General features: G+C 49.5%; 6 protein-coding genes across 7 annotated transcripts; 3 read left to right on the top strand and 3 right to left on the bottom strand.

The window, feature by feature from the left end:
• Positions 1–913: 913 nt before the first annotated feature.
• Positions 914–8,173, top strand: PHY1_3 (Light-sensor Protein kinase). 2 transcript variants are annotated; one of them, XM_058498836.1, is made up of 11 exons: positions 914–1,490; positions 1,692–2,229; positions 2,346–3,002; positions 3,088–3,145; positions 3,199–3,938; positions 4,075–4,687; positions 4,793–4,887; positions 5,047–5,084; positions 5,141–5,311; positions 5,365–6,945; positions 7,063–8,173. In XM_058498836.1, exons 2-11 carry the CDS (start codon positions 2,139–2,141, stop codon positions 7,642–7,644), a joined length of 4,626 nt encoding a protein of 1,541 aa, XP_058351102.1. In that variant the 5' UTR covers positions 914–1,490; positions 1,692–2,138; the 3' UTR covers positions 7,645–8,173. The 2 variants fall into 2 exon arrangements, with proteins under 2 accessions (XP_058351102.1, XP_058351103.1); XM_058498837.1 differs by having other exon boundaries at positions 5,365–8,173.
• Positions 8,174–8,592: 419 nt separating this feature from the next.
• Positions 8,593–10,129, top strand: ONS95_005428 (uncharacterized protein; the record flags this gene model as incomplete). The annotated part of the gene is made up of 4 exons (XM_058498835.1): positions 8,593–8,637; positions 9,024–9,129; positions 9,250–9,879; positions 10,023–10,129. The coding sequence occupies 4 exons, from the start codon at positions 8,593–8,595 to the stop codon at positions 10,127–10,129; spliced, it is 888 nt and encodes a 295-aa protein (XP_058351101.1).
• A 1,353-nt stretch (positions 10,130–11,482) lies between these two features.
• Positions 11,483–13,984, bottom strand: RGT1 (Glucose-responsive transcription factor; the record flags this gene model as incomplete). Its single annotated transcript, XM_058498834.1, has 4 exons — positions 11,483–12,240; positions 12,294–12,877; positions 12,928–13,416; positions 13,482–13,984. 4 exons carry the CDS (start codon positions 13,982–13,984, stop codon positions 11,483–11,485), a joined length of 2,334 nt encoding a protein of 777 aa, XP_058351100.1.
• A 2,276-nt stretch (positions 13,985–16,260) lies between these two features.
• On the bottom strand, positions 16,261–17,786 carry ONS95_005426 (uncharacterized protein; the record flags this gene model as incomplete). The annotated part of the gene is made up of 3 exons (XM_058498833.1): positions 16,261–17,444; positions 17,503–17,629; positions 17,682–17,786. The coding sequence occupies 3 exons, from the start codon at positions 17,784–17,786 to the stop codon at positions 16,261–16,263; spliced, it is 1,416 nt and encodes a 471-aa protein (XP_058351099.1).
• Positions 17,787–22,868: 5,082 nt separating this feature from the next.
• On the bottom strand, positions 22,869–23,262 carry ONS95_005425 (uncharacterized protein; the record flags this gene model as incomplete). The annotated part of the gene is made up of 2 exons (XM_058498832.1): positions 22,869–22,984; positions 23,061–23,262. The coding sequence occupies 2 exons, from the start codon at positions 23,260–23,262 to the stop codon at positions 22,869–22,871; spliced, it is 318 nt and encodes a 105-aa protein (XP_058351098.1).
• Positions 23,263–24,070: 808 nt separating this feature from the next.
• ONS95_005424 (uncharacterized protein) lies at positions 24,071–25,104 on the top strand (the record flags this gene model as incomplete). Its single annotated transcript, XM_058498831.1, has 2 exons — positions 24,071–24,131; positions 24,383–25,104. Exon 2 carries the CDS (start codon positions 24,463–24,465, stop codon positions 25,102–25,104), a length of 642 nt encoding a protein of 213 aa, XP_058351097.1. The 5' UTR covers positions 24,071–24,131; positions 24,383–24,462.
• Between the last annotated feature and the right edge of the window lie 1,002 nt (positions 25,105–26,106).

The raw sequence follows: 26,106 nt of genomic DNA, 5'->3' as shown, positions 1-26,106 counted from the left end.
ACTCAAAGCAAGCACTTGTAAACACGACGACGACGATATTCGCCACCCACGTGATTCCATCTCCCATCTCGCAGATCTTCAACAAGTGCAGGGTTGCCACAAGCCACATTTCGACATCAGTGGCTGTTTCACCACAGCAAAAGGATGCATGGTGAGGTCATGACGTGTTCAGCTCTTTTTTTGACAAGGACAGGCAGATCAAGGAGCAGAGACTGAAGAAGCAGAAATTCTGGAAAGTTATATCACTTTTACCAGGATGCACAGAGATCTCAGGGTCCTTGTGGATTTGGCGCCGCAAAACACGAAAATATCATACTTCTCTTGGTCAGCTCTGCAGATTCAGGGTCCTCGTGCCCTCTTTCTTTTGGCCCTACCCAGCATGGAATTTACTCTTTATAGGAAATGATAAGCAAGCCATCCATCTCTTGTCGATCCAGTACTGGAACTTGCACCGCTCCGAAGACCAAACGAGTCAGCAGAGATCCTGGTTGTGGCTCTGATTCTTGATGTGGCGTCTGCCGTGGACAAACAGTTTGCAGGGAGCGCGAGGTGCTTGCTCCGTGTCAATGCCTGCTGCCAACTGCCATGCCAATGAGGAATGAACCTTGCTTTTCCCCGGCTTTCCCTACAGTACCGACTCACATGCGCTCGCATGGAGCTGCAGGCTGGACGAGTAGTACTGCCCTATGGCATTACATGTGTAGAAACAGCCAAAGGATCCGCAAAACAAATCAAAGCCATCGTTCGAGACCGCCCGGTCTCGACTTCCACTTCGACCTCGACGCCCCCGACCCAATTGTCGGTAACCTTCAGGGCAGGGCAGATTAAATAAGGTAAGGTAAGGTAAGGTAAGGTAAGGTAACCCGAGCCCGAGCCCGAGACTGCCAGTCACCGTCAGTGCAGTGCCCAGTGCCCCTGCGCCGCGCCGCGCCTTGCCATGTCTTGCCTATGGGATTGCAAGAGGCAGCCATGGGATTTCCATTGAGGGTCAACCGCTTGTTCCGTGCCCCTCTTTCCGCTCCTCCATGTCCACAGTGCCTGCCGCTGATCATCTCCACGTTCTCTACAGTACGATTCCCTCCTGCAGTGGAACAGAACACATGCCAATCCAATGAGATGCGCCTTGTGCCATCGCTCCGTAGAAACATCAACATCCTACTGTAGGCAGATATCGGAGGTGGCAAATATCCGCCAACCGCACTCCACTCACTCCTCAGATCCCCCCCGCAGACATACTTTAAGCTCCATGCGCACAAGCCCACTACTGAAGTCAAAAGAAAACTCCTGCCAGTCAACTGCGAGAACTCCTTCTAGAATAACACCCAGCATTGCACAAACACGTAAAGTATTGTACAACAAGCTGCTCGGGAACGCCACATCGCGCAAGACTTCAGAGCAGCAGCCTTCTGCAGATAGTCATCGTGGCCCGCTTGGGAAAGTTAGATATCAACACGCTGCTGCTGCAAAAGAATACCGATAGAGCCGAAAGGGTTCGTGGAATTTTCATTAGTCCCATAGGATTGTAGCTTGCAGATGGTGCATTTCTTCTCCCCACCTCAAGCTCCCTACCTATCTTCCGTTCGCTTTTGCACTACCCGTACTCAAATCAAACCGTCCCAATAATCCCATCCCATTCCCTTGTCGATGTTGACTGCCTTAGTCCGAAGACGACAAACTAACACTAAGACTAGGACTAGGGCACCTCCGACCTTGTCTCATCGCCACACCGATGGATGAATGATTGCATGCATGTCATGAAGCAACTCCAGAACAATTGCGATATTGCGTCTCTTACCTCCTTCAAGAGGCAGTCAAGTATACTCTGAGCGTCAGTCGCTCCCCGACTCGTGGACTCCCCCCAGCGCTATCGTTGCCCCCGCGCCGTCCATTTCGAACGACACGACACCTTGCACGCCCTGATCAACCAGCGCCGACCTCCTATTCCTGGTTCGCAGAGCCGCCGAAGCTTTAGCGCAGCATTACAACGACGTTGGCAAACTTCATGCATTTCAGACATATTTACGGATAGTTGAGACTGCCAGCACCACCGCGACGGTGCCCCTGGGCAGGGGAACAGAAGACATCATTTGGACAGGTCTTTGCAGCCGTACGAGCTGGAGACTGTACCGTAATACACAATGTTGTCGGGGGAAGATATCGCAGGTCTTGAAACGACCCAGAAAGGGCCTGCATCTCCTCTCACGGTGGATATACCAAACATGGAGACAGGTGATTTCCCCCCTTCGTTGCGGGAACCGAAACCTCGGCATCGATCTTGGGATCAATTCCAATATTCCCCTCGTATATTCCAAGCGTAGAACTACAGATGCTAATATGTCTTATAGCTGAGAGCCCAGGGGGTAATGATTCCCCTTCCCCTTCATTGCAGTCTCCGAAAACAACAGAAGCCCCAACAGAAGCGGACATCCAGAAACCTAGACTCGCAGCCTCCGATGTACACAATACTTTCAACCCAATTTCCACGACTGACGGCGTCTCGTCCTGGAGCGCAAGTTCAGACCAGCAGCTGGCAAGTCTAGGCTCTTTCAGCGACCGTGTTTATCCCATAAGAAGTGTGGTTAGCGTCGACCACACGCAAACCCCATTCACACTACCAGGTCGCTCTTCAGCGGAACATCAAGACTACTTTCCACCTGGCGCTGCTGGTGTTGATATTGCTGCTGGTCCACGGTCACGAAATCGCCAAGCGCAGTCTATGTCCGAACAGGATGGCCCGCCGCACAGAGCGGCACATGGTAGATATGAACGAAAGGGATCTGTTTCGACAACTTATGGTGACGATAGATATGGTGGAGCAAGGATGCAGCTTTTTAGCGACGCCACATCGGACAAGTCCAATGGTGGAACCAATTCTGCTAGTCTTCAGGGAACGCAAGGAACTGGTGGAACAGGCAAACAATCCTCCATAGGGAACTCTTCCGAGGTGGAGTCAATCCCTGGTCTGATAACCGCAAGATTCAAGCATATTGTCACTGCAGAAGGTAAGCTTCTGAATTTACGAAGCTTGGGCACATGTCACAAAATCTCCTAGGATATTCGGTGTTTGGTACTGACTCGCTCAACTAGGTCACGCTGTCATTACAGGTCGCGATGGAGAAACCCTACAGCGCTGTGAGGACGAGCCGTAAGTAGCCAATATACCGAATCCTGAAGGGGAAATTACTGAAAACATTCTAGTATACATATTCCTGGAGCTGTTCAAAGCTTCGGCCTGCTCATTGCCTTGGAAGAGCTCGAAGATGGCGAGCTACTCGTCCGAGTCGTCAGTGAGAACTCCAAGCGAATCATCGGTTACTCGCCACAAGACTTGTTCAAGCTCAAGAGCTTCACCGATATCTTAAGCGAGGAACAATGTGACAATGTGTTGGACCATATCGATTTTATTCGAGACGATGAGGCGGATCCGGCTACCAATGGACCTGAGGTCTTCACTATCACCATTCGATCCCCAGTTGCCCCAAAAAGAAATCAGAAACTATGGTGTGCGATGCACATTAACCCTGCGAACCCGGACTTGATCATCTGTGAATTCGAGCTAGATGATGACACTCTGTATCCATTAGTCCCGCCCAACGACAAAACACCCGAACCGCCTGAAGATACCCTTGGAAGTAGGCCGACAAGAGAAGAATTCGATGAAAGCACGCACATAACAAGCAAGCCTCTACGAGTGCTTCGCAGTGCAAGGAAACGAAAAGGCGAAGCAGCAGCCATGGAGGTTTTCAACATAATGTCACAGGTCCAGGAACAACTGGCATCCGCTGTGAATCTCGACAGCTTTTTAAAGGTTTTGGTTGGTGTTGTTAAGGAACTCACCGGATTTCATCGCGTCATGATCTACCAATTTGATCATGCATTCAATGGCCGTGTTGTGACCGAATTGGTCGATCCTCGAGCAACCAAGGATCTCTACAAAGGTGCGTCTATTTTGAGCAGCTTCCGAATTTTACGAAACTGGATTCGTTCTGGTCCCGGCCCAAGCCTCAAAGCACACTTCCCCATTCAGTACATTTACATAGAGTCTCAAAAACATAGCACTGACATCTGAACCAGGGCTTAACTTCCCCGCATCGGACATTCCAAAGCAAGCTCGGGACTTGTACAAAATAAATAAAGTACGCCTTCTTTACGACCGAGACCTAGAGACCGCACGGCTTGTTTGTCGAGATGTGCAAGATCTTGAGACCCCTTTAGATCTGTCCTTCAGCTATCTACGAGCGATGTCACCTATTCACATTAAGTACCTTGCCAATATGGCTGTACGGTCGAGTATGAGCATATCCATAAATGCTTTTAATGAACTATGGGGCTTGATTGCCTGCCACACCTACGGCAGCAAGGGTATGAGAGTGTCTTTTCCAATCAGAAAGATGTGTAGGTTGGTTGGTGATACCGCTTCGAGGAACATTGAAAGGCTATCATATGCCTCTCGACTTCAAGCTCGAAAGCTCATCAACACGGTCCCGACTGAGAGCAATCCTTCTGGCTACATCATTGCCTCGTCTGATGATCTCCTCAGACTCTTCGATGCTGATTTTGGACTCCTCTCAATTCGTGGTGAGACAAAGATTATGGGCAAAGTTGATCAGTCCCAGGAAGCTTTAGCCATGTTGGAATATTTGCGGCTTCGGAAGATAACGTCTGTAATCACATCACAGGATATCAGGTACGTGCCATCTTGTGTCTCTTCAAAAGTCTAAAAAGTTCTTCCCAGCACTTTCCAGATGGGCATATACCGAAGCATCAGCAGAGCAATACTAATTCACAGCAGAATTGATTTTCCAGACCTTAAATACGCTCCGGGTTTCGACGTGATTGCTGGTCTTCTACTAGTTCCACTCAGTGTTGGTGGCAGCGACTTTATTGGTAAGCACAACAAAAGCCGTGTACCCTTTGCGCGCCACCGCCAAACCTACTGTCTTCGAAACAACTAGCTCATGGAGGCGAGGACTCAAGTGTGAAGCAATATTTATTTGATTTCTGTTTCCAATTTAAGGCAAAGAACGAATGCTGATCTTATCGTAGTATTCTTCCGAAGAGGGCAATCGAAAGAGGTTAAATGGGTATGTCTCTTCTCATTCAGCTTACCTTTGTCCAATGTAGCTGACGTCTCTACCAGGCTGGCAATCCGTACGAAAAGTTCATCAAAGAAGGGACCGAGGGATATCTCGAGCCAAGGAAGAGTTTCAAAACCTGGAGCGAAACTGTGATTGGTAAATGTCGCGAATGGACAGAAGAACAAGTCGAAACGGCAGCTGTTCTTTGCCTGGTATATGGCAAATTTATCGAAGTGAGCTTATTAACCACGTTCTTAATCTTGCACTTGTTAACAGGTTATACTAGGTTTGGCGTCAGAAAGAAGCCGCCTTGCAAAGCAGCCAGCTCACAAGGTTACTGCTTGCAAACTCGGCACATGAAGTCAGAACTCCACTCAATGCCATCATCAATTATCTAGAAATAGCCCTTGAAGGAGCTCTCGACCAGGAGACGAGAGACAACTTATCAAAATCACACTCGGCATCGAAATCACTCATTTACGTTATCAATGACCTTCTCGATTTGACCAACACCGAGGAAGGACAGGCCTTGATCAAAGATGAGGTTTTCGATCTATTGGCCACCATACGAGAAGCAACCGACTCTTTCAAAGGCGACGCGAAGAGGAAGGGGCTCGTTTACGAAGTTGTGGAGCACCCTGGAGTGCCAACTTTTGTTCTTGGCGATCAAAGACGAGTGAGACAAGTGATTGCAAACGTGACGGCAAATGCTGTGCAGCATACGAAAGAGGGGTCAGTCCGGGTCGAGGTGTGGCTTCAGGAGATCACAGAAACCACTGCGACTGTTGAGGTAATAGTGCAAGATACTGGAATAGGCATGTCAAATGAGCTGCTCGACTCTTTATTCAGGGATCTTGAGCAGGTATCAACTGAAGGCGAAGAAGACCAACCTTTCAATCCCGAGTCTTCCACGCAAGGAAAGGAAACGAAAACTTTGGGTCTGGGACTTGCAATGGTTGCCAGAACGGTTCGCAACATGGATGGACAACTGCGACTGAAATCTGAGGAAGGAAAAGGCTCCCGTTTCGTCATGCAGTTGCCTTTCTCACTTCCGGACTCCGATTCGTCCGAGACCGAGACAGCAGATACAAGGGAGACCCCAACGCCATTACCTGTCACCACGCCTCCAACCGTGTCTGATATCAAGGGCGAAGTTACGCTTGTGCAGAAGGCGAGCTCTCTCAAGCTAGCAGATCAGGCGGTCCAACGTAAGCGCAGTCTCGAGGAAGCTAGCCTACACAGCTTCAAAAGCGGCTCTAGCAACAAAAGCAACAAGAGTAACGCAAGCAAGAAGAGTGACGTGGATCGATTGATCGATGCCATTTCCGGGCCATTGGATATCGGGGAGGCAGAATCCGAAGAGCAAGCCCTTCAGCGAACAACAAGTCGAGGAAGTGGGCACAGCCGCAAGAGCGCATCTAGCGTTGGGTCGACTCCGGTCCGTACAAGTCATGAACGGCCAGGAATGTTGTCGCGGTCAAGATCTTATGGGGCTCCAGAACACCTGCGCAGATCTTATGAGGGTCCCCCAGGGGCAGAGTTTGTGACAGACAACAAGACTCTACTGAAGGCCGTCAGGATGCCTGAAGAATTCGACCAGCCGCCCACACCACATGTTGCGTCCAAGGTTTTGTTCGAAATACCTGATAAGGAAACAGACAATGTCTCCGCACAGCCACACAAAAAGCAAGATGCGGAGCACCTACAGGTTCTAGTAGCCGAGGATGATCCCGTCAACAGTAGAATCATTCTCAAAAGGTTGGAGAAAAGCGGTCATAAAGTACACCACACCGTCAATGGAGAAGATTGCGCTAGTGCTTATGGAGAGAAGCCTGCATTCTTCGATGTGGTGCTCATGGACATGCAGGTAAGAATTTTCATTCCCGGGGATAGAAGATGTATCTAGGCAGTCTGGGGACTTCCAGATCAATCTTTCTTGCCCCCCGCAAGATGGTTCCAGATGAGTAGACTGATACCGTTTTAGATGCCAATCGTGGACGGGCTCACCTCCACCAAGATGATTAGGTCGTACGAGAAATCCCACCCAGATAGCAAACTTTCCACACGTGCAATGAGCAATGGCCGTGTACCAATATTTGCTGTATCCGCGTCGCTTGTCGAGCGCGAACGTCAGACGTACATCAATGCTGGATTTGATGGCTGGATCCTAAAGCCAATCGACTTCAAACGCTTGAATATCCTGTTGGCGGGTATTGTTGATGACAAGACGCGAAACTCATGCCTGTACAAGCCTGGCGAATGGGAACGAGGCGGATGGTTTCATCGACGTCAATTACCATCAGTCCTTCAAGCTTCAACCACCCCCTCTGGCGAGAAGCCATCAGCATGTCAGCCGGATGAATACCGCGACAAAAGCTCTAGCCATGGCAGTAGCGAATCAGGATCAACTACACCAACAGAGAATAAACGACCTCTGATCCACGACGAGCGCCTTGATATCCCGAGATCTGTCTCAGGAGATAGTTACTTTCCACCTACATCGCCATCTACAGAGACGACAACCGAGACAAGTACTTCAGCTAGCGAACACGTCAAGACTCTTTAGCCGCCAAGCAGTGCAGAACCTTGAGAGTTTCTCGCGATTCCCACACACAAAGGCGTACATTTACTCAGCCCGGAGCACACAAACGGAGGAAGCGTAGAAATCCACCCATGTATATACTCACGGACCGTCTTCCTCAATACGGTTCGTCAGCCATTTTTTTCAAGCATTTTTGTGAGAGCGGGAGTTCAGAAAGGCGTTACTTTGGTCGATGATGACGACGGAAATATCATACACGAGACAGGATTCAGAACAGCGGATTTTGCTTGCAACTTTATATAGGCGCGGAAGATATCTGAGGGTTCTGGCGTAGCGTTGTTGCGCGCGCAGGGGATTTTGCATGCATGCATTGTGAGCGCGACTCGGCGCCAGCGGTAGATTACGAGGTACTGTAGGTAACGAGTAATAGAATAGACGACACGAGACGAGATGAGATGAGATGAGTGGATTTGGTGCAAATCATGATCATATCAGCTTTGAGTTGTTCATTCAAATCCGATCATATTTCTACTGTTCTTGAAGTGCTGAAAGGATGTAGTGAATTTCATAATAGTGGAGAGAAGTCCTGATCATGTTGCCTAGAGTCTGGAAAGATCGAAACTCGATACTTTTAGTGATATCCAAACAAATACTCAAGCTCAAGCGAGGAGCCAGGATAATCGTTCATGTCAATATATCCCCTCATTGGCTAGGTTGTCAAAGAAGCGGGTTGGATGGATAATAGATTGATACAAGCGCCCCTTCATATTTGATCGTGACCTCCATCCCTCTGTCATTACCCCACCTTGGCTTTCTCTTCTCCCCTCATCAAGACTGACACTACCTATATTCTTTTCCTAAATCCCATGAACATAAGTTATAACACAATTTGCTCTTTGTACGAGTCGGTACCTCAAGAGATTGATACCAGCAGGCAATTTGACCGCTTGAAACTCGATTCAAAGTGCGGGGATGGCTCCGGTGTATAAGATTGCTGTGATACAGCTACATCCAAAGGTATGATCTTATATCAGAGTCTCAAGTTATATATACTGCCTGGATTTCACTTTTTTGATGGATATTGCGTTTGCAAATGTGCTCTCTGTTTGATGTATTATATTACTCTGCTGTCTTTTTGCTTGGATTAGGCGGGCCTTGATCAGAGATATGTATTTGTTCCTTTTCACGATGTCTATTGAGTCGTCGGCCCAGCTTTGGTCTGGTGTTTTGAGTGTCTTCGGAATGTGTTGAAAGTAATTCTCTTAAATGGTATTTGGTTGTTATGGACGGTCTGTGGTCTGTCTGGAGGTGCCACCTTGATTAAGCCAGTCTCAAGCTTTTCCTCGATCTGCAATTCAACTATCCTGTTTATAAATGATAGCTAATACTTATACGTCGAACAGCCTCTAGATATAGAAGGCAACCATGCTACGGCCGTTAAGTATATCCGTGACGCAGCAGCTCAAGGTTGCCATCTCGCCGTCCTTCCAGAGTATCATCTCACATCTTGTAAGTCACCACCAAGAGATACCACCAAGAGATCTATAGCACGATATTAACACTCGAAGCTCTCAAAAAGACACTTCTCTCTACTTCAACTGTATACTAATTAATATTGATATATCCCAGGGGTCCCCGACTCCCCCGACTTCATCCCGCTCTGCGCGCAATACCAAAAATACCTCAACTCCTACTGCACCCTCGCAGCCGAACTAAAAATCAACATCGTCCCCGGCACCATCGTCGAAAAACACGCCGACTCCCTCCTCAACATCGCCTACTTCATCTCCTCCACCGGCACCATCCTCTCGCACTACCAAAAGAAAAACCTCTGGCACCCCGAACGCCCACACCTCACCTCCTCCCTGCACACACCTCACACCGCATTCTCCACCCCACTAGGCAAAGTCGGCATGCTGATCTGCTGGGATTTAGCGTTCCCTGAAGCGTTCCGCGAACTCATCGCGCAGGGCGCGAAGATCATTATTATCCCTACGTTCTGGACGCTCGCGGATTGTAGGGCGGAGGGGAGGAGGAGGAATCCGTTGGCGGAGGAGTTGTTTCTTGAGAGTATGGTTGTGGCGAGGACGTTTGAGAATACGTGTGCGGTTGTGTTTGTAAATGTTGGGGGCGAGAGGGGGAGTGGGGAGAGGGGGGATTGGGCGGGAGGAAGTCAGGTTGCGGTGCCGTTTGTGGGGGCGTTGGGGAAGTTGGGGTGGGAGGAGGGGATGGGTGTTGTGGATGTTGATATGGAGATTTGTGAGTTCTTCTGCTTGTTCCTGTTAATGTATCATCTCCATCGTCATTTTAATTCCTAGGACAAGTATCCTTGACAAGTTCGAACGAGCTGGGGCTGTTGAAGATCGTTCTTGAATGTGCGGAGCTGACTTCATGACTTGTAGTGGAGGAAGCTGAAGAGAACTACAAAGTGAGACAGGATATGGCGAAGGAGGGTTGGCACTACGAGTACTCTTTGACAAGGAACCAGCCAGCAGAAGGAGGATCGTAGGTTCTGCAAGATCCTTGAGGTTCTCCATCTATGAGAAGCTCTGAATATGGCTGCCTTCTCATATCTCCCAAAGTCCTCGTTAATCGAAACCGATCTTTGGAAGAGCAATAGACATGTAGTGCCTACCTGTGAGGTTTCCCGGAGCAAGAAGTAATCTCTGCCCAGTGCTTTCTTTTCCAAACAGTGACTATTCGAAGGAAGTATCTCCGACCAAAACAGAGAGATGGAGAAATGGACAAATTGAAGTGGACACCAGGTCGGCGATGGCTTGAAAACTTGTTTCACGTTCTGCTGACAGTATAGATTGCATTTGCTGGAAACGGACCGTAATACGAGGTTTTCATTCCAAGAAGCGGGAACCTTGCGGGAAGCTCAACGGCAGCCACAGCTCTCGTCCTTGCAACTCCCTTGACTCAGTGGGCTGTCAACGGTTCCCATCCGCTCCAATGGGATCCAGGGAGCCGGTAAATCTGCTTTCCCGGCTCGTGGATGTGCTCCACTGTGTATCAAAGGAGTAATGGCCCCTTGCGAGGCTTCCCAATCGAGAATACGTGCACGATAAGTGCGCAATGAGAATAACTCAAGAACAAATAACAAGTAACAGTAAATCAATATACGCGACGACGGCTCGAGAGGGCCGGAGACGGAAACCAAGACATATTTCAATGTAGTCAACATGCTTGGACCCCAGCAGACAGGTAGGAGGGAGGGGATGAATTTCGAAGGCATCGATTTCTTCTTCGTTCTTTCTATTGTTACACAAGGTCTCGCGGGACTACATCACCGCCATGATGTTCCGATGCCGCCGCCGCCATGCTCGATCTGCTGCATTGCTGCATCGCGCATGCAGAGTTTGAAACAGACGAGGCTCCATAACCCGACCTATCTGCTCGAGCCTTGCCTTGCCTTGGCTTGACTTGATTTGAAGATGCGACGACGCATATGCCACCAGATCCGACCAGACGAGGCGAGGATGAAATGAGAAACAGCCCAACCCAAAGATGCTGATGCTCTTGCACGCTCGCTCGCTCGCTTGCTCGCATGTTTCCCAATCCAGGAATTGCGCCTAACCAGCCAATCAACCACCCCATCCGTAAACACCCAACCCAGTAAGTAAAAGACATCAGAAAACCGGCCCCTTCCTCCCTTCCCACGTGCAATTGTTGATTTTCGTATATCCCAACAAATGAAATGAGCATGCAAGTAAACACGGAACTCGTACAATCAGCTTCGAGGGGGGTATACTGGCAATTGTATAGAGGGATGTGTCGCTTTTCCAGCCAACGGTTTTCGTCTCGTTTCAACCAACATGCATATTCTAAAAAGCTGTATGCGCCACATGTGGCTGACGGCCTACCGGCCCGCGTCTCCTGCAGTGAAAACGCTCAGATATCCACTCCTGACGAGCTCTCGAAGCTTGTGAAAGCTCTCGAAACGAGCTCCCGCTGGACCCGACTTGCTGTTGTCTCTGCTCTCTCCTTCCTTTCTCTCCTCGCCACCAGAGCTGACGGTGACATCCCTGCCTTCTTCGGTCGCAGTGGCCAGATCAGCAAGACGTTGCAGACTCTGGCTCGCGACAGAAGCGTGCTTGCTTTCTGTTGTGCTGAGATTGACTGGCGGTGCTGCGGTGTTAGTGGCGGCTTGCTTTCGGTTGGCGATTAATTCCCGTACAGCCGCATCCCACGTCGAAGGTGCTTTTCGAGCCTCCACGAGGGTTCTCAGTCCCTCATCGGCCTCATCTCGTGTCGACTCGTATTCTATCAAGTCTAAGAAAACTAATGCAACCAGGGTGGTACAATGATAGGTTAATGGTGAAATGAGGCCCGGATTGTTAACGAGCTGCGCAAGACTGTTCAATGCGCTTTCCTTGAGGTCGAATGGTTCTATAGTGACGAGAGTAAGCCCCACCAGTATTCGCAAATGCCAATAGCACATGTGCAGAAGGGGTGCATTCGAAGACTGCAATACTGATGCAGGAAGAGATTCCCGAAACCGCTCGATCTCGCCTCGGAGAAGCGTGCCGTATACTGCGTCTCGAGTGATACTGAGCGTAGGAAGATCTGTGGGAGCAAGCGCAACATCAGAGGCATGTCCCAAGATGATCGATAGACCTGAGAATGAAAATATTAGCAAATTCATCTATATCACGGACGGATATTCTTACGGGCCAATTGGTAGAGATCATCTCCCAATAGAGCCTGGTCTTCTGGGTATACAACCACGCTACTATCAGGAATCAGTGATGGACTAGCTGTGCTTGAAGCATGCCACCGATCCATTATCACCAAGCTCCACCAGAGCTTCCTGCCGAGTTTTTCATCTGTGTCGGGATCACTCTCGGCCAATTTATCAAATGGCTTGTGCAGGTGTAGCTTCATCGAATAAGCTACACCCACGGCACCACCAAGCCATACTGATCGAGATCGGCCATCTTGTCCAGCGGACGATGGGGGATGTGTCTCGGCTTCAGTGGCTAATAAGAGCATTGTTTGGAGATAAATTAATTTTGCTGAAAATGATTGAATCGGTACCGAATCTCGCTCAGACAAAGTCACGAGCTGGGAAGCTTTTCGAGGACTTGGCGGTTCGTTGTTATACACATTTGAGGAGGGGTAAGAGCGGACAGCAGCGTGGAGCGCTTCATAAAAAGCTTCTCGCAAGGTCGCAGGACAGCCTACAAGTCGTGCCAACATCTTAGTTCTAGTTGTTGGAAGAATGGGATAAGTAGGATGTATAATCCCGTAGTATCTAGGAGAATATTAGCACAATTTCGCTTTCTGAATGCCAAATCATCATACCCATCGAAAATAGCCTCATTGGATTCTGACATCCGGTCATTGTAGTTGGGGTCCTGTAAGATATTTTCATATGTATTGCTTGGAGGGCGTGTCACTTCAGGTGGCGGTTGTCTCCAGACAGCTTGCGATTGAAGACCATTTGGGGAATAATTGGGTTCCCTGAACATTTGTCCGGTAGGAGCTGTTTGAGAGGGAGCATAAGGTATACTCGAGTGCACCATATTCCGTAAATGTTCTTGCGGTTGTTGTTGACCCCAAGAACCTACTTGTCTTTGTGCCATAAACGGCGAGCCAAATTCACCTCCCGAGACCGCAGAATAAGTCCTCTTCCTCGGGGTTTCTCCTTGGGGAGGTGGCGAAAATTCCTCAGATGGACGATGCTGATTTGTGCTTTCTTGGTGTGTCATATACTGCGGTACCATTTCACCCGCTTGTCCATGGATGGCCCCTTCTAGAGTATTCAATCGGTCTGCCAGCTCTTTGATATACCTAAGTTCCGAAGTTAGCTACGCCGCAAGATGTGAGGAGCAGAAATTGTATTTTGCTGGTCCTACCCTTTACTAGGTCCTCTCTTCATTGGCACCCTGCTGAATTGACAAGTTGTTCCGACCCGCTTGCAGCTGGAACATTGCTCATCGCCAGGTTCTCCCGACGCGTCGCATTTTATCTTTTTGCGCCGGCATTCGTCACAAGCTCTTGACACTTTTGACCGCTTCCTGCTTGCCATTGGTCCATCTGGTGTAGAATATTGCCCTCCCATCTGGTCCACGGAGCCATGGCTAGGTTGTCCCTGAGGAGTATGAGCTTGCTCGTGCTCATACTGATGGTTGATAATGGGTTGCCCTTGATTTCTGATATCTTGACTATCGGTCATGTTTCCTCCTGGGCCAGAACTCATGGCTGTCGCAAGACCATGCGAAGACAAGTGTGCTGCGATTTCTAGTTCATCTGGGTTTGGGAGGCCGGTATGCTGCTGCGGTTGGTGTTGACTCGAAGACGCAGAGTAGAACGGGCCGCCTTGGTCGGCAGCAACGGTATTGGGGGAGGGGTAGGACATATTCGGCGCGTCGAATTAAGGCAAACTGCTAGTACTTCGTCATGGGAATGGACATGGACACGGGCGAGCGGGATGCTGCAGGTCTGGCAAAGTGTCAGTGTTGATATTGAAAGTACCGTCCCGGACTTTATTGCGGTCTCGGTTGAAGAGAAAGAGCAGCAGCCAGCCAGCCAGCCCAGCAGTATTCGGCGCGAGCTGCAGGAGGGTGCGCGCCACGAATTCTGCCTCAATCAACTTACTTGTTTTCTAGACGAATGTAGCAAAAGTACGCGACCCCGATCAGCGGCACAGCTCGCTCGAAGCGGATGCTGGGAGGGAGAAGTCGAGGGGATGGGATGCTGGGAGAGTCGCAAGTTAGATGGGTGGAATTGGCAGTCCAGTAGGCCGGAAGAAAGTTTGAGAGTCCCCGGAAAGCTTCCCCCTCGAGAACGAGAGATGCACAACACAGGCATAACACTGCACTAGCCGCGCTAGGCTCGAGGAGGCTTAGATCCTGCACTGTCACTAAGTCTCCTCGGCTGACCGTTGTTGTTGTGTTGTGTCTGGCTGGCTCTTGGGACTGTCGTGAAGCCCGTATCAAAAGAACAAAACAGAACAAAGACGCCTCAATTCTGTATCTTCAGGATCGGTTCGCGCAGAGAGTTATAACCCTGGTGTGCGCGTGGATGTATCTGAGAATCTACTTCTGCGCCTATGCCAGAACCCACGTCCCGGGAGAATGAATGTCAGGAAACTCTCAATATGGACACAGGCAAGCAGGGGAACACAGAGACCAGGTGAGGTTGGGAGAACAGGGGATCGGATCACGGGAGGCTTCGAGCCTTGAAACTTCGGAGGATTTCTGCGTGTTTTATGGCCCACACGCCAGCACCAGCGTCGGAGCACAAGGGTCACGTCGGCGTTCCTTGCAGTCGGACTGGGGGCTTGAGTCTCCTTCATTGGGTACAACTTCGTGCCCATGGCACCGTCACCTCACCCTCACACCTTCTGGAGACGAGCACATCGCCGCCGCCAGCAAGCATCCACACTGAACAGACGCTACACTATGTCCCAACAGTGGCCGGAGTTGGTTCACCCGCAGCCTGCAACTGGTTGGGGTGAGCCTATCGTACTCAACCATTGTGCCTCCTGCTGCCCAATTAGTTCAGTTACCATTTCTGCCGTAAGAAGCAGCCTGTTCAGGCGGATGAAGCCTTGGATCTTCCGCTCAGATGCAGCACAGCTGCGTGGCATCATGCGACACAAAATCACCTGGTAGGGTTCGACTGCTGTGTTTCCGGTGGGGAAATATATTTCCTCAATATCAATTTCAAAGTGCGGGGGCTTGGCAGGATACGCAACTGGATGGCTAGCATCGGAGCCACGTTGTTACAGTACCGACAACAATATCTTACCCAGGTTAGGGTCAACTGCAGCTTGTATGTACCTCCTCAGATCCATCAATCAAGCTCTTCCAAGGATATCTTACCTGGTCAAGAATCTGATCCCTGAAACGGCGGGGTTCCGTAACTTCAGTCATTGGAAATGACCACTTGTTCCAATTTGCATCAACTGATATCCGCAAAATCTCAACGCAGCGTCACACTTTGCTCTCAAGTCGGCAATGCTAAAGCTTCCAGCAACCTTCTTGGTTCTGTGGAATGTCACTGCATATCATATGATAAAGAGCGAGTTAACCAAGAAATAGATGAAGCTTCGGCATATCGTTTCATAAACAGGTGAGCAAGCGGCAGTCGAAGCAATAGGCCGCCGTGCCGGAGCTTCTTGTGACCTGCACTTGGATGAAGTTCGTCTAATCAGAGGGACCGAGGATGCTCCCATGTAATTTCAAATGTCGGGCTCTTTGCATAGTCGATGCGGGGTAACTGTAGGATAAAGGTGATGTGTTTCAAGTCTATCTGGTATTGTCCACAGGATCAGAAGTATATCGAATTCTGCGGGGTATGTCAACAGTAGCGAGCCGCTCCAAACCCTGGGCCTTGCCGTACAGTAGAAGATGCCGGTCACTAGTCTACAGTGGAGGCAAGGTAGTGATATTACTGGCTGGTATGTATTACAGGCGTTCAGCAAGGTGAAAATGTGGAGGGGAAAGCAATGATGGTGAAATAAATATGTGCGTATATCGTAATATGTGACATTGAAATCTATAGACATTCAAGATTCTGTACTACGTCATCAAAACTGCCATGCAGTGCAGAAACAAATAAGTCATCTAGTCGTCGGCGGATAAATCCAAGGAGATAATCAGTCGAAGGCCTGCTGCCTTTCCCCCAGTGTTATTGAGCCCAATTGTTGTTTTCAGGAATGTCATTGTTGGAATTGTTGCCCGGAATTTGGGTTGGGACAAACGATTGCATCCAGAATGCGTCATTGTCGTCTTCGGTAGGTAGCAGCTGGAAGTTTGTACTGTCGTCAAAAGGGGAAGTGTTGAGTCCAGACTTGCCATCATCAAGGTAGTTGGCCGTCGGAAGACCGTGATTACTGTTACCATAGGGCCCAGACGTTTGAACACCTTTCAGAAAGGAGTCTAAGTCAAGAGAATCGAAGTTGTTGTTGGCCAGCATCTGCGCTTGGGGCATGCCGATATAAGACGATGCGGTGCTCAGTCGGTAGCCATCGATGTCTCCAAAGTCTGAGTTGTCAAAATCGGAACCATACTGGTTGTTGAGTAAGGGCGGTCGGCTTCCACTGTTCTCATTCAAGGGGACAAAATCCTCAACCTCGGAGATCTCGCCAGAAGTTGAAGTGGTGGTTAGAGCTGGCTGATCTATGCTGCTGAAGTCGAATCCAGTAAAGGATGCAGCTTGGCTGTACGAGGAATTCGCGAAGTTGTCATTGTTGAAATCAAGTCCATCATAATGAGACCAATCAATGGATGCCGAGCTTAGCCCTGCAGAAAACATAGGCGGCTCGTGGTCAGGAACAGTAGTAAAGCCGTCCAGTGACTGCAAAAAGTTGAACTCTCCGGGAATAGCTGACAAATCGAGAGGCGGGAGCTGCCCGTTCAGTTGCTCCAAATTTGATTGAGGAGTCAAGAGGGGCGATCCGTGCTCAGACTTCACCATCCGCTGTTCCTGTTGCGCACTGACCATCGAATCCTTGATATGAGAGTCGCTGTGTAACGCATCGATGGTGCTTGTATGGGGTAGATTGTCAACAGATCTATTTGCTAGACCAGACGGGGATGGACCATGGATTGAATGTGCCCGTGGAACAACGTATGGTAAACCGCATTTAGAGGCCATGTTGTTATGCTTGTGAACGGGCTTGTGATGGCCATTGGTAAAGATGGTCAACCCTCCATCGGATTGTGCCGTGAGAGCTCGAGGTCTACGCTTCTCGTCTTTACGTGCCACAGACAAACAGGGTTCATCTGAATCAGATTCGGGAACTGGATCCAAATGCTCCTTCTTTAGAGCGCAAGTGCAACGGCCGGTGTGACTGCAACAGCAGCTGTCTGCTATTAAGTTATCAGAAACTGCTGTCGGTGTGCCTCAAATATGCTATTGAATGCTCACCCTGGGCATCAGAATCATGGCTGCAGCCGCCCTTGGTGTGTGCCTTCTCTCCACACTCGCATCGAACATGTGCGGAGCGAGACTTGCGGAGAGTTCGACAATGGGTACACTGTGAGACTGGACGGCCCTGTAGTGCAACCTGTCAGTAGTGGTCGTTGGAATGCGAAGTCACCATTTACCTTCTTGTTGATGTGCTGCAATGGCCGATCCGAGTGCTGGCAGTTGCTGACCCGATGACCTCTCACACATGCCTCACAGGCATACTTTTCGCCTTTGATCAACATCGTCGAGAAGCGCTTGTTGTTGATGAGGATTGAGAATGGGTGGCGTACGAACAACCGTAAACGGTCGACGCGGGGCCGAAAGAATAAAGAAGCCTCAACACGGAGGGGTCTGATTGTTGGCAATCGCGAACGACTGCAGAGTCGAATAATCGAGTCGTGAAGGTATAAAGAAGAAGTATGTACGGTTGTTGTTTGTTCGTTCGCTTGTGAAAATGCTGCCCCCGTGGTATATGCTAATCCGATCCGATCCAATCCAATCAAAGACTCCGAGATGATTCCAACGCCTGACAGATGCGAGAAAAGGTTGAGAGGAGAGGAGTTGATTTACAACGGCGAAGCCTTGCACCGAACGGCGCCGGCTGAAGCAGCAGGACACCGAATGTCGGTTTTGGCGACCAAAATAGGAGGCGGTTCTCTAAAAGGTCACAAAATTGTGGTGAGCTGTAAGAAGAGAGAGAGGAAGTCGGTGGGCTGTGGAAGTTGATGTAGTGGGAGTACGGTGGCCGAAGAGCCTTGGCGTAACATGCCAAACGCCAAAGGTGCAATTCATAAGGTAGAATCCGCCTCGGCGAAAGTTGGTGGGCGGCTGGGAATGCAGATGGGACGGATGGATGGGCTGACATGAGCGGGAACAGGTGAAAGGTTGGGTAGGCATTTCTGGGTAGAGACCATAAACAATACTTTCATATGTGGTCATCAGGTAGCATATTTCTAGAGACAATGACTCCACCATGAGGAAGAAATTCAGATTTGTTTGCAGTGTAACACGACGCCATCACCGTTGATACTTCCGGCCTCTGCCGTCCATCCTCTGCCCACACACACTCGCACATTTCAGCTCGCGGACTACGGCAACTTTAGAGCGCCCGGCCGCAGCCTGGAATTGGCCAGGGTGGAAGTGGAAGGGAAGTGGAATATGTGGAGCGGGGAGGGCTCTAAGAAAATGTACCTAGACCTTAGTGATCGCAGCTGGTAACAGATGCAGGATGCTCGAAACGGATCAGTCTAGCGATGCACCTGCAAGAGCTTTCTCCGTAACATCACGAAAGTCGAGCATGGGGGTACGGTACGGGCGAGGGTCCATTGACCATTCAGTTGGCCGGAAACACTGGCAGCAGTTTGATGCTGCCTGCTGGGGGAGAATGCCCTGCCTGTGATGTGGATCTTGTTCTCGGGAGATGGAGATTTGCTGCTAAACGTAGACGCCCTGAAGTTAGAGCGGATTTGAGTTTTTATCCTGACGGCTAACCCTATTCATTGACGATAGGTGCAGCGCTTTTGATACGGGTATAAAACTACTCGTTTAACAAGAAGGTAATTCTCTGCTGAAGCCGGAAGATAGCCGCTTTGGTCGTTCATCATCCTGCCACCCTGGAGAACCTGGAGATGGACGTGCGACCGAACATGGGATTCTCATCGATCGGGCAAGGACTGGGGCTGAGCAGTCTTGGTTGTGGGAGGTGAAGTGTCAAGGGTGTGCCTTCCGCGGGGTGAAGATTCCTCGTCTCAGTCACTCAAATCTTGATAATTCGGCTGCCCAGTGGGAAGAGAGCCTTGACTGTTACAGCCATGTATTTGGAGAAAGATATCACAAGCTCTATGCCTGTTTCCCCTCGGCTGGTAGGGCAGAGAGACTTGTTTCCCCAGAAATTTTCACCTGTACACGTTGATGGTTGACGGTCTACCACGAATCCGGCCGCATAATGATCGCAGTGGCCGGTCTTTGAAGAGCACTTTCTTCAAAATTGCTGCAGCACTGGACTAATTCGAGAAGTTCTATCATCAGATGAAATCTTTCTCTGAGGTGGCTTGATGAGCTCATGGCTGTGATTCAACAACCGAGCAGTGAGAATGTCAGCTACAAAGTCGCCTACTGAGACAATGTATCTACAGCCTACAGATGCGACTTACCTAGGAATACAAACACTTCATTATGCACCTTGGCCGTGCTGCTGATTTCCGAAGTTCCATCGGGGAATTTCTTTGGTCACTTGCTCCCACACGCCCGAGCTTGACTCAGTTCACAACAGTTTGCATCTGCGCCTGTTGCGAAGCCCAGCCTCGGATCTCCACCAGAGTCGATCGTTGACCGTCAACCCTCTATTTTACCAAACACTAGCAATATCAATTCGTAATTCTGTAACTGTAGGTCCAATGGAAGGCTCCTTCTTCCAGATCCCCATTGACCAACATAGCATACTTGATACCGCTGCTTCACAAAGTGGAGTGATTATTGTTCCTGGGAAGCGACTCGTCCAACCAGACAGCTCCAAACAAAGCGCAGCTGGCAAAGCTGAATCACTACTAGGGAGAAGCGGATGTGGATACAGGATTTGATATCGACAATCCCTTTGCCCTATGTATCAAGACCATTCCTTCGTCTGCCTGACCCTCTTACGAGATACGCAAAGCAAAATTCACATTACCCCCCCGCACGAAAGAGACTGGTCGGTTGCATTCAGCACACTTTCAGCACCTGTCGCTGCGCCTTCCGGGACGCTTTGCAGCTGCTTCTTTGAGAGAAGTCGCAGGCCTCATAGGGATTGATAGGCTACCACTGCTCTGGTTCAACATTTTCCAACTTTTGATCATCTGGACAGCAAGCCTGCAGTCGCAACACCCCTTCGAAAACAGGCCGGACTATCGTGAAAGCCCGGCCGCCAGCGATGGATTTTTACGGTATTTTGCGAGGAGGTTAAGATATTACGGTGGCCCGTTTGACCTGCGAGACCTCCAGAATTCAAGGAATTCAAGGTCACCCGCAAACGCACGAATAGCCTGCTAGATCTCGGAGACGTGTCTCTCTCTCACTAAAAAGCAGCCCCCAATCGCGATATCCGCCAGCAACGAAAGGACCATCAAGAACGCCACCGCATCAATAGCGCGCCAAGCGTAAAATGCACGCACTGACGAGACAGCTGTCGTAACACCCCTCTGCTGTATTACCTAGGTGAAGATCCACGAAGGTACCAGCGCGGCCATTCAAGAAGCCCCCCGCGCTGTTGATGATAATCTACATTGCTCACCGGGGCGCATATGTCCTGCTCTATCTCCTGCAAGTTGAGCTAAATGAGCATCCCCACGCTTGACGCCCTCACACCGCCAGAAAAAAAAATCCCACTTCACTCCTTCCAATGGCGATTATCCCTCAAGTCACGTGTCTTTGGCCCATCTTGAGGACGACGACAACGACGAGGTCGGAGGAGTACGTTTCCGCTGCGACTAATGCTTAGGACACTAGTAAGTGATTTGAGTCTTCTGATTTAGTTTTTCCATCAGATGCCACTTTGAAAATCCCCTAGGTGTGGTTATTCTTAAATGCATCCTCGCATCATCATTTTGGACCCCTATCTTGTTGCCGAGGCCAAGCGAGATTCGGCCCCATGTCTTCTCACTGAGCATGCCTGTTATTTCCTGTGATAATTCGTCTGCTGCATAAACTGGATTTAATATTGTGCTCTTGATTTTGGACTTGGTGGTCGAACGCAACTGGACTACTTCGCACGGAGCAGAGTCCTCCACTGCTCATCTTCACTAGCTCTTCCAACTACAACCTGAATTTTACATGTCCGTCCGTTCGACTGTGGCTTTTGCGTGTTCATCCTAGCTTCTGTTTTCCCTATTATTCCCATTGCATACTTTGCTACTTCCGTCGAACTTCCCTAAGAACAAATAGACTAAAGAATGTCACTGGGCTTCCCTGGACTTCTCTTCTAGTATTTCGACTTTTCAATAGCGCAGCGCCCCCATATCCTTCCCCTCGGTTCCGCACCTCAAGTCTCTGCCTCAGAATAACCTATTGGCATGGGTTCTACACTAAATGCATAGAAATCTTCATTTGCTAGGAATCATTTAAGTGGTGGCAGGGTTTTCAGCCCCAATGGTCCTAGACCCAGCCCTGTGTTTACCTTTCGTCCTAGTGCCCAGACAAGCTTTCCGGGTGACGTGACAGAACGTGCCGATCCCAAGCCTGGTCACTTTTCTTCCGCTACCCTGCTGTCTCCAAAGTTCGGTAGTGGTCCTGTGCTAGATACTTACAAGTAAGATCCGAGGCTCTTCCCCGTCCACAAGTCCCTGGAAGCTTTTACGAAACTTCCACAGTGCGCTCTCATTGCAGAGCTGATGGCCTTGCTCAGCTCATGATAGGGGTCAGACCCAGCTCATATCACTTGAGTATCTTTGAAGCACAAAGACGAATTACAAGTCAATAGCATTCACTCTCACTAATCCAGCTACACCAAAATCTTCCACCATCCTCAAAAACGCCCATGTGTCTTAGCGAGCCGCCCATAAACTCTGGGGAAAAAATCAACAGACCCTCATACCAGCTTCACAAAAGGCAACAATAAAATTCAGCAAACAAACTCCCACCGCGGCCGCAATGGGGAGATTAAAACCCGGCTGGATATTCCTTTTATCCTACGTCCTAAGACGTCGTGCTATGTTGTGAGGCAGGTTGCTGAGAAGTCCGGGGGTTTAAGGGGTCCAGTCCTGTCTTTATACACTTGGTATAGTAGTTCTGAGGATTGATGAGACGAGGTGAGGCGAGTGTGAATTTGAATGGTGAGTTGGAAGTTCACTTTTGGAGGGACGGGAGTGATTGGCTTTGGCTAAGCAACTTGGCTCTAGACAAGCTCTACAAGGACGTGGAACAAGAACGGAATACAAGTACTGCGCGCGACTTCTCTTATCGGTGATGATGGTCTGCGATAGTACACAAACCTTATCAAGAGCACCGCGCTCGACAAGCAAGAACCTCCTCTCGCTTTCTTTGGCATTATAAAAGTATCACTTTAGGTAAATATACGCAATACTATTTCCAAATACCACGAATTTAGTCTTGCAATCGCATGTGCATTCATTGATGGTATCTATCTACGCCCTGTATCCCACTCCCATCCCGGACATTGATATCTCCTGCTATCCTCCCACATCCTCCCACACCATTCCCGGACGACAAAGATCTAGTCCACAAACTCCCTCTCCCGTTCAGCCCTCCTATCAAACATCAAATCTGCAGAAGGCAAATCAACTCCAGATCGCAAAACACAAAGCTCAGCTCCAACTGTCGCCACTCTCCTTCTAGTTGATCTTCTTCGCGCCAGCAGGACGTTGCGAAATAGCCTTTCCATTGCGTTGCTGATAGACACCGTACAAGAAGAGCGCGCCGACGATTGCTCCGATGACGACGATGTTGCCTGCATAAATCACAACAGTCAGCCTCAGAGCCCGCAAAGAATTTCCAGAACATATAAACGCAAGAGGATGACTTACTCAACAAGAATTTCAGGAGACCCTCGAATGTCTGCGCCAGTCCAGCGACCATTGTACCGACAGCTGAGAGGGCGGAACCGATGATGCCGAAGATGGTGTTGAAGACGGATTGGATGACGGCGAGGATGGAGCCGATGATGGCGGTGATGCCGTTTACGATTGAGGAGATGAGGGAGCCGAGGTTGTCGATGAGAGAAGGCATGGTGAGAGTTGTTGTTGGGTTGTTGTGTGGTGGTTTTGTGTGTTCTGGAGCGGTATGGTTAGCTGTGTTGAGCCTTCGTTGGAAGTGGAAGATGGAGACGAAGAGCTTACCGTTTTGAATTTGGGAGTTGATCAATTCAAAGAAGCGTTTTGTAGTATGAAAATAAGGAGTTCAAGTTTCAGGTCTGGCACGAATTCACTTTCTAAAGAACAAAGAAAACAAACAGCTCCAGGTGTGGCTGGTAGACAACTTTATACCCCCCCAGCTCCTCGAGCTCAAGCAAGCTTACCCCACGACAAGCTTGCCTGGTATTGTGGCGCATTACCATCATACAGATGACCTCACATGCTCCGAAACAAGGGGAGATTTTCCTCCGCCCGCCCTATCACTGTGTGACACTTAATCCTCTGGAGGAGTGCAGGTGTAGTTCCCGCCTCCCTCAACCTGTTCCTGAAATGCTCACGGGGACAAAACATCCGCTACGTCATGTCACAAGGCGACAAGATTAGGACTCACGGATCAATGTATGTGCGGATGGCGAACCAGCGATCAGTCCCCTGGTCAGCCAACGGGGGAACGAGATTGCCAGAATGCCATGTTGTCCTGGATCGAGATGTGATGCGATGTGACTTGGAAATTTCCCGCTGCAAACGGAGCTCGAAAAACCCTTGCGTCATTGCTGTTTTGACAGGTGGGGACAGGGGTGGCACGGCTGGGGTGCAGCTCGCTTAAGGCAAGTGGCTTGGCGTGCGCGACAGGGTTTGAATTTTTGAGAATGCCTTCATTGTTTTGTTTTGATGTGCTGTAAGCTGCTGAAGCTGTTGCGTTTTGCTGCAAATGAAATTTAAAAGTTTGAGGTTCTTTAATAAGTGAGTTAATTACCGGAATTTAGCCTCTGTCTTATGTCTTCTTGAAGAAATTCCTTTCATGAATCGATGTTGGATTTCAAGCTGGGCAATATTTTCTGATCGCTTCTATAAAGCCTGAGCTGTCTTAAACATAGGGAGTGGTGGAGTCTGAGATACATCTATATAGCTGATCTCTCGGATGGGCATACATATCACAACCTTCCGATTTTATCTCCACCAATATTGACAAAACATGCGCTAATACCATACAGTTCATCCCACGACCTAACCTCAGCGAGTGATTTGTTCTCACTCATCTATCATCTAAGAGAAACACTTCTCCTCACCGAAAATGCCTCCCAAAAACTGGCCCACCAACCTCCCCTACCTCACAAACCCAGCCTACTCCCCAACCCTCAAACCCACCCACCTAACAGCCCTCCGCACCCGTCCCCAAGAAACCAAAGACCTCCCACCAAACACCCCCAAGGGACCCAGCTCCCTCGTCAAAATAACATCAATAACAACACTCACCCATCCCGCCAATGGCCAAAGCGGCCTATTCGCAACCAAAGACCTAAAACCAGGTACTTTCATCCTCCAATACATCGGCGAGATCCACGCCTCTCCCCTCCCCAACCCCACCACAAATCCAGAAGGGTCTCCCCCTCCGTCCCCAAACCCACCACCCATAGACCCCCACGCATCCTCCAATTACGACCTAAGCCTCGACCGCGAACTAGGCATCGGAATCGACGCCGACAGACGCGGCAACGAAGCGCGCTTCATCAACGACTACCGCGGCGTAGCGGAGCGGGCCAATGCCGAGTTTAAAGAGATCTGGGATCCGGTGAGGAAGGAGAGGGGGATGGGGGTGTGGGTTTTGCCGGAGGGGAGGAGTGGGAAGGGGAAGGGGGTTAGGAAGGGAGAGGAGATTCTGGTGTCGTACGGGAGGGGGTTTTGGGGTGCTAGGAGGGGGGAGGGCGAGGATTGATTGAGTTATGGGGTTGAAGGGATTGGTTGTTGGGGTACTGTGTGGGCTCTGATAGTGCTTGTTTGCAACCCTTCTGTTCGTGTTGGATCCATTCCGGACATACCATCTTCAACTCCGCACCGCATAGATTGCACGCCTGATTTATCTTCTCTGTGCTGCCTGGATGGAATTAATATCTAGTTGAAGATAACGCCGAGCCGCGCTGGTCGGCGCATAGTGTGGGAAGTTGAGGTTGGTATGAGTCTTTCGCCTCGTATCTCGCGCGGAAATGGGTTGGGTTATGAGTTGATTTGATGCCTGAGGAGGAGATATCAATTTGAATAGAATTTCCGAAAGGAAGAGGAAGCAGGGGAACGATAAGAGAAGGATGGGAGGTGGCGTAAGGCGAAAGAAAGTTGGGTCGGGACGACAACTGGAGAGAAAGTACAGATTTCGAGCAAAAGCTATGAATACCGCGAACGTTGCTTTCTGTACCAGATGTGCCGAGTTCCTCCTCCGTCATTTGTTATCTCATCATGCTAGGTTTCATAAAAGGCACGTTAAAGACTGGTTATTGAGTTACTCAGTCACTTTTGACTTCGGAGCCTTTAATAATATGGATCTCGTACTTCGCTTAGATGAAAGTGTCTTATCTCTTCGAACATGGAGATGTCTACCTGATCCAGATTCAGAGCCTATCATATCGATTTCTATGATCCCTAATAGTAAAGCCTGTATTTATTATTAGGGACTACTTCAAAGTGGGAAGTCATACAGTAGGGACCAGAAATCGACATTTCCGCTGAAGGTGGTTCAAGTTTATCATCAGATATCTCAATAATAGTTCGCCTATAAACAACAGCAGCCTCTTTATAAACTCCAATCCAAGGTATCAAATCCTATCCATCCAATATCAATCTGGGAAAATAATCTGTTCCCGGTCGCCCCAAGATATGCATGCATCAAATGAAACATTCATCAGGTAGCGCCGAAAAGTGTAATAAGAAGAATCCACCAGGGCCC

This window comes from Cadophora gregata (genome assembly GCF_030347475.1).
Source record: "Cadophora gregata isolate MNR1 chromosome Unknown scaffold_16, whole genome shotgun sequence".
Taxonomy (NCBI): Eukaryota; Fungi; Ascomycota; class Leotiomycetes; order Helotiales; family Ploettnerulaceae; genus Cadophora; species Cadophora gregata.
This window is presented reverse-complemented; position numbering and strand designations above follow the sequence as displayed.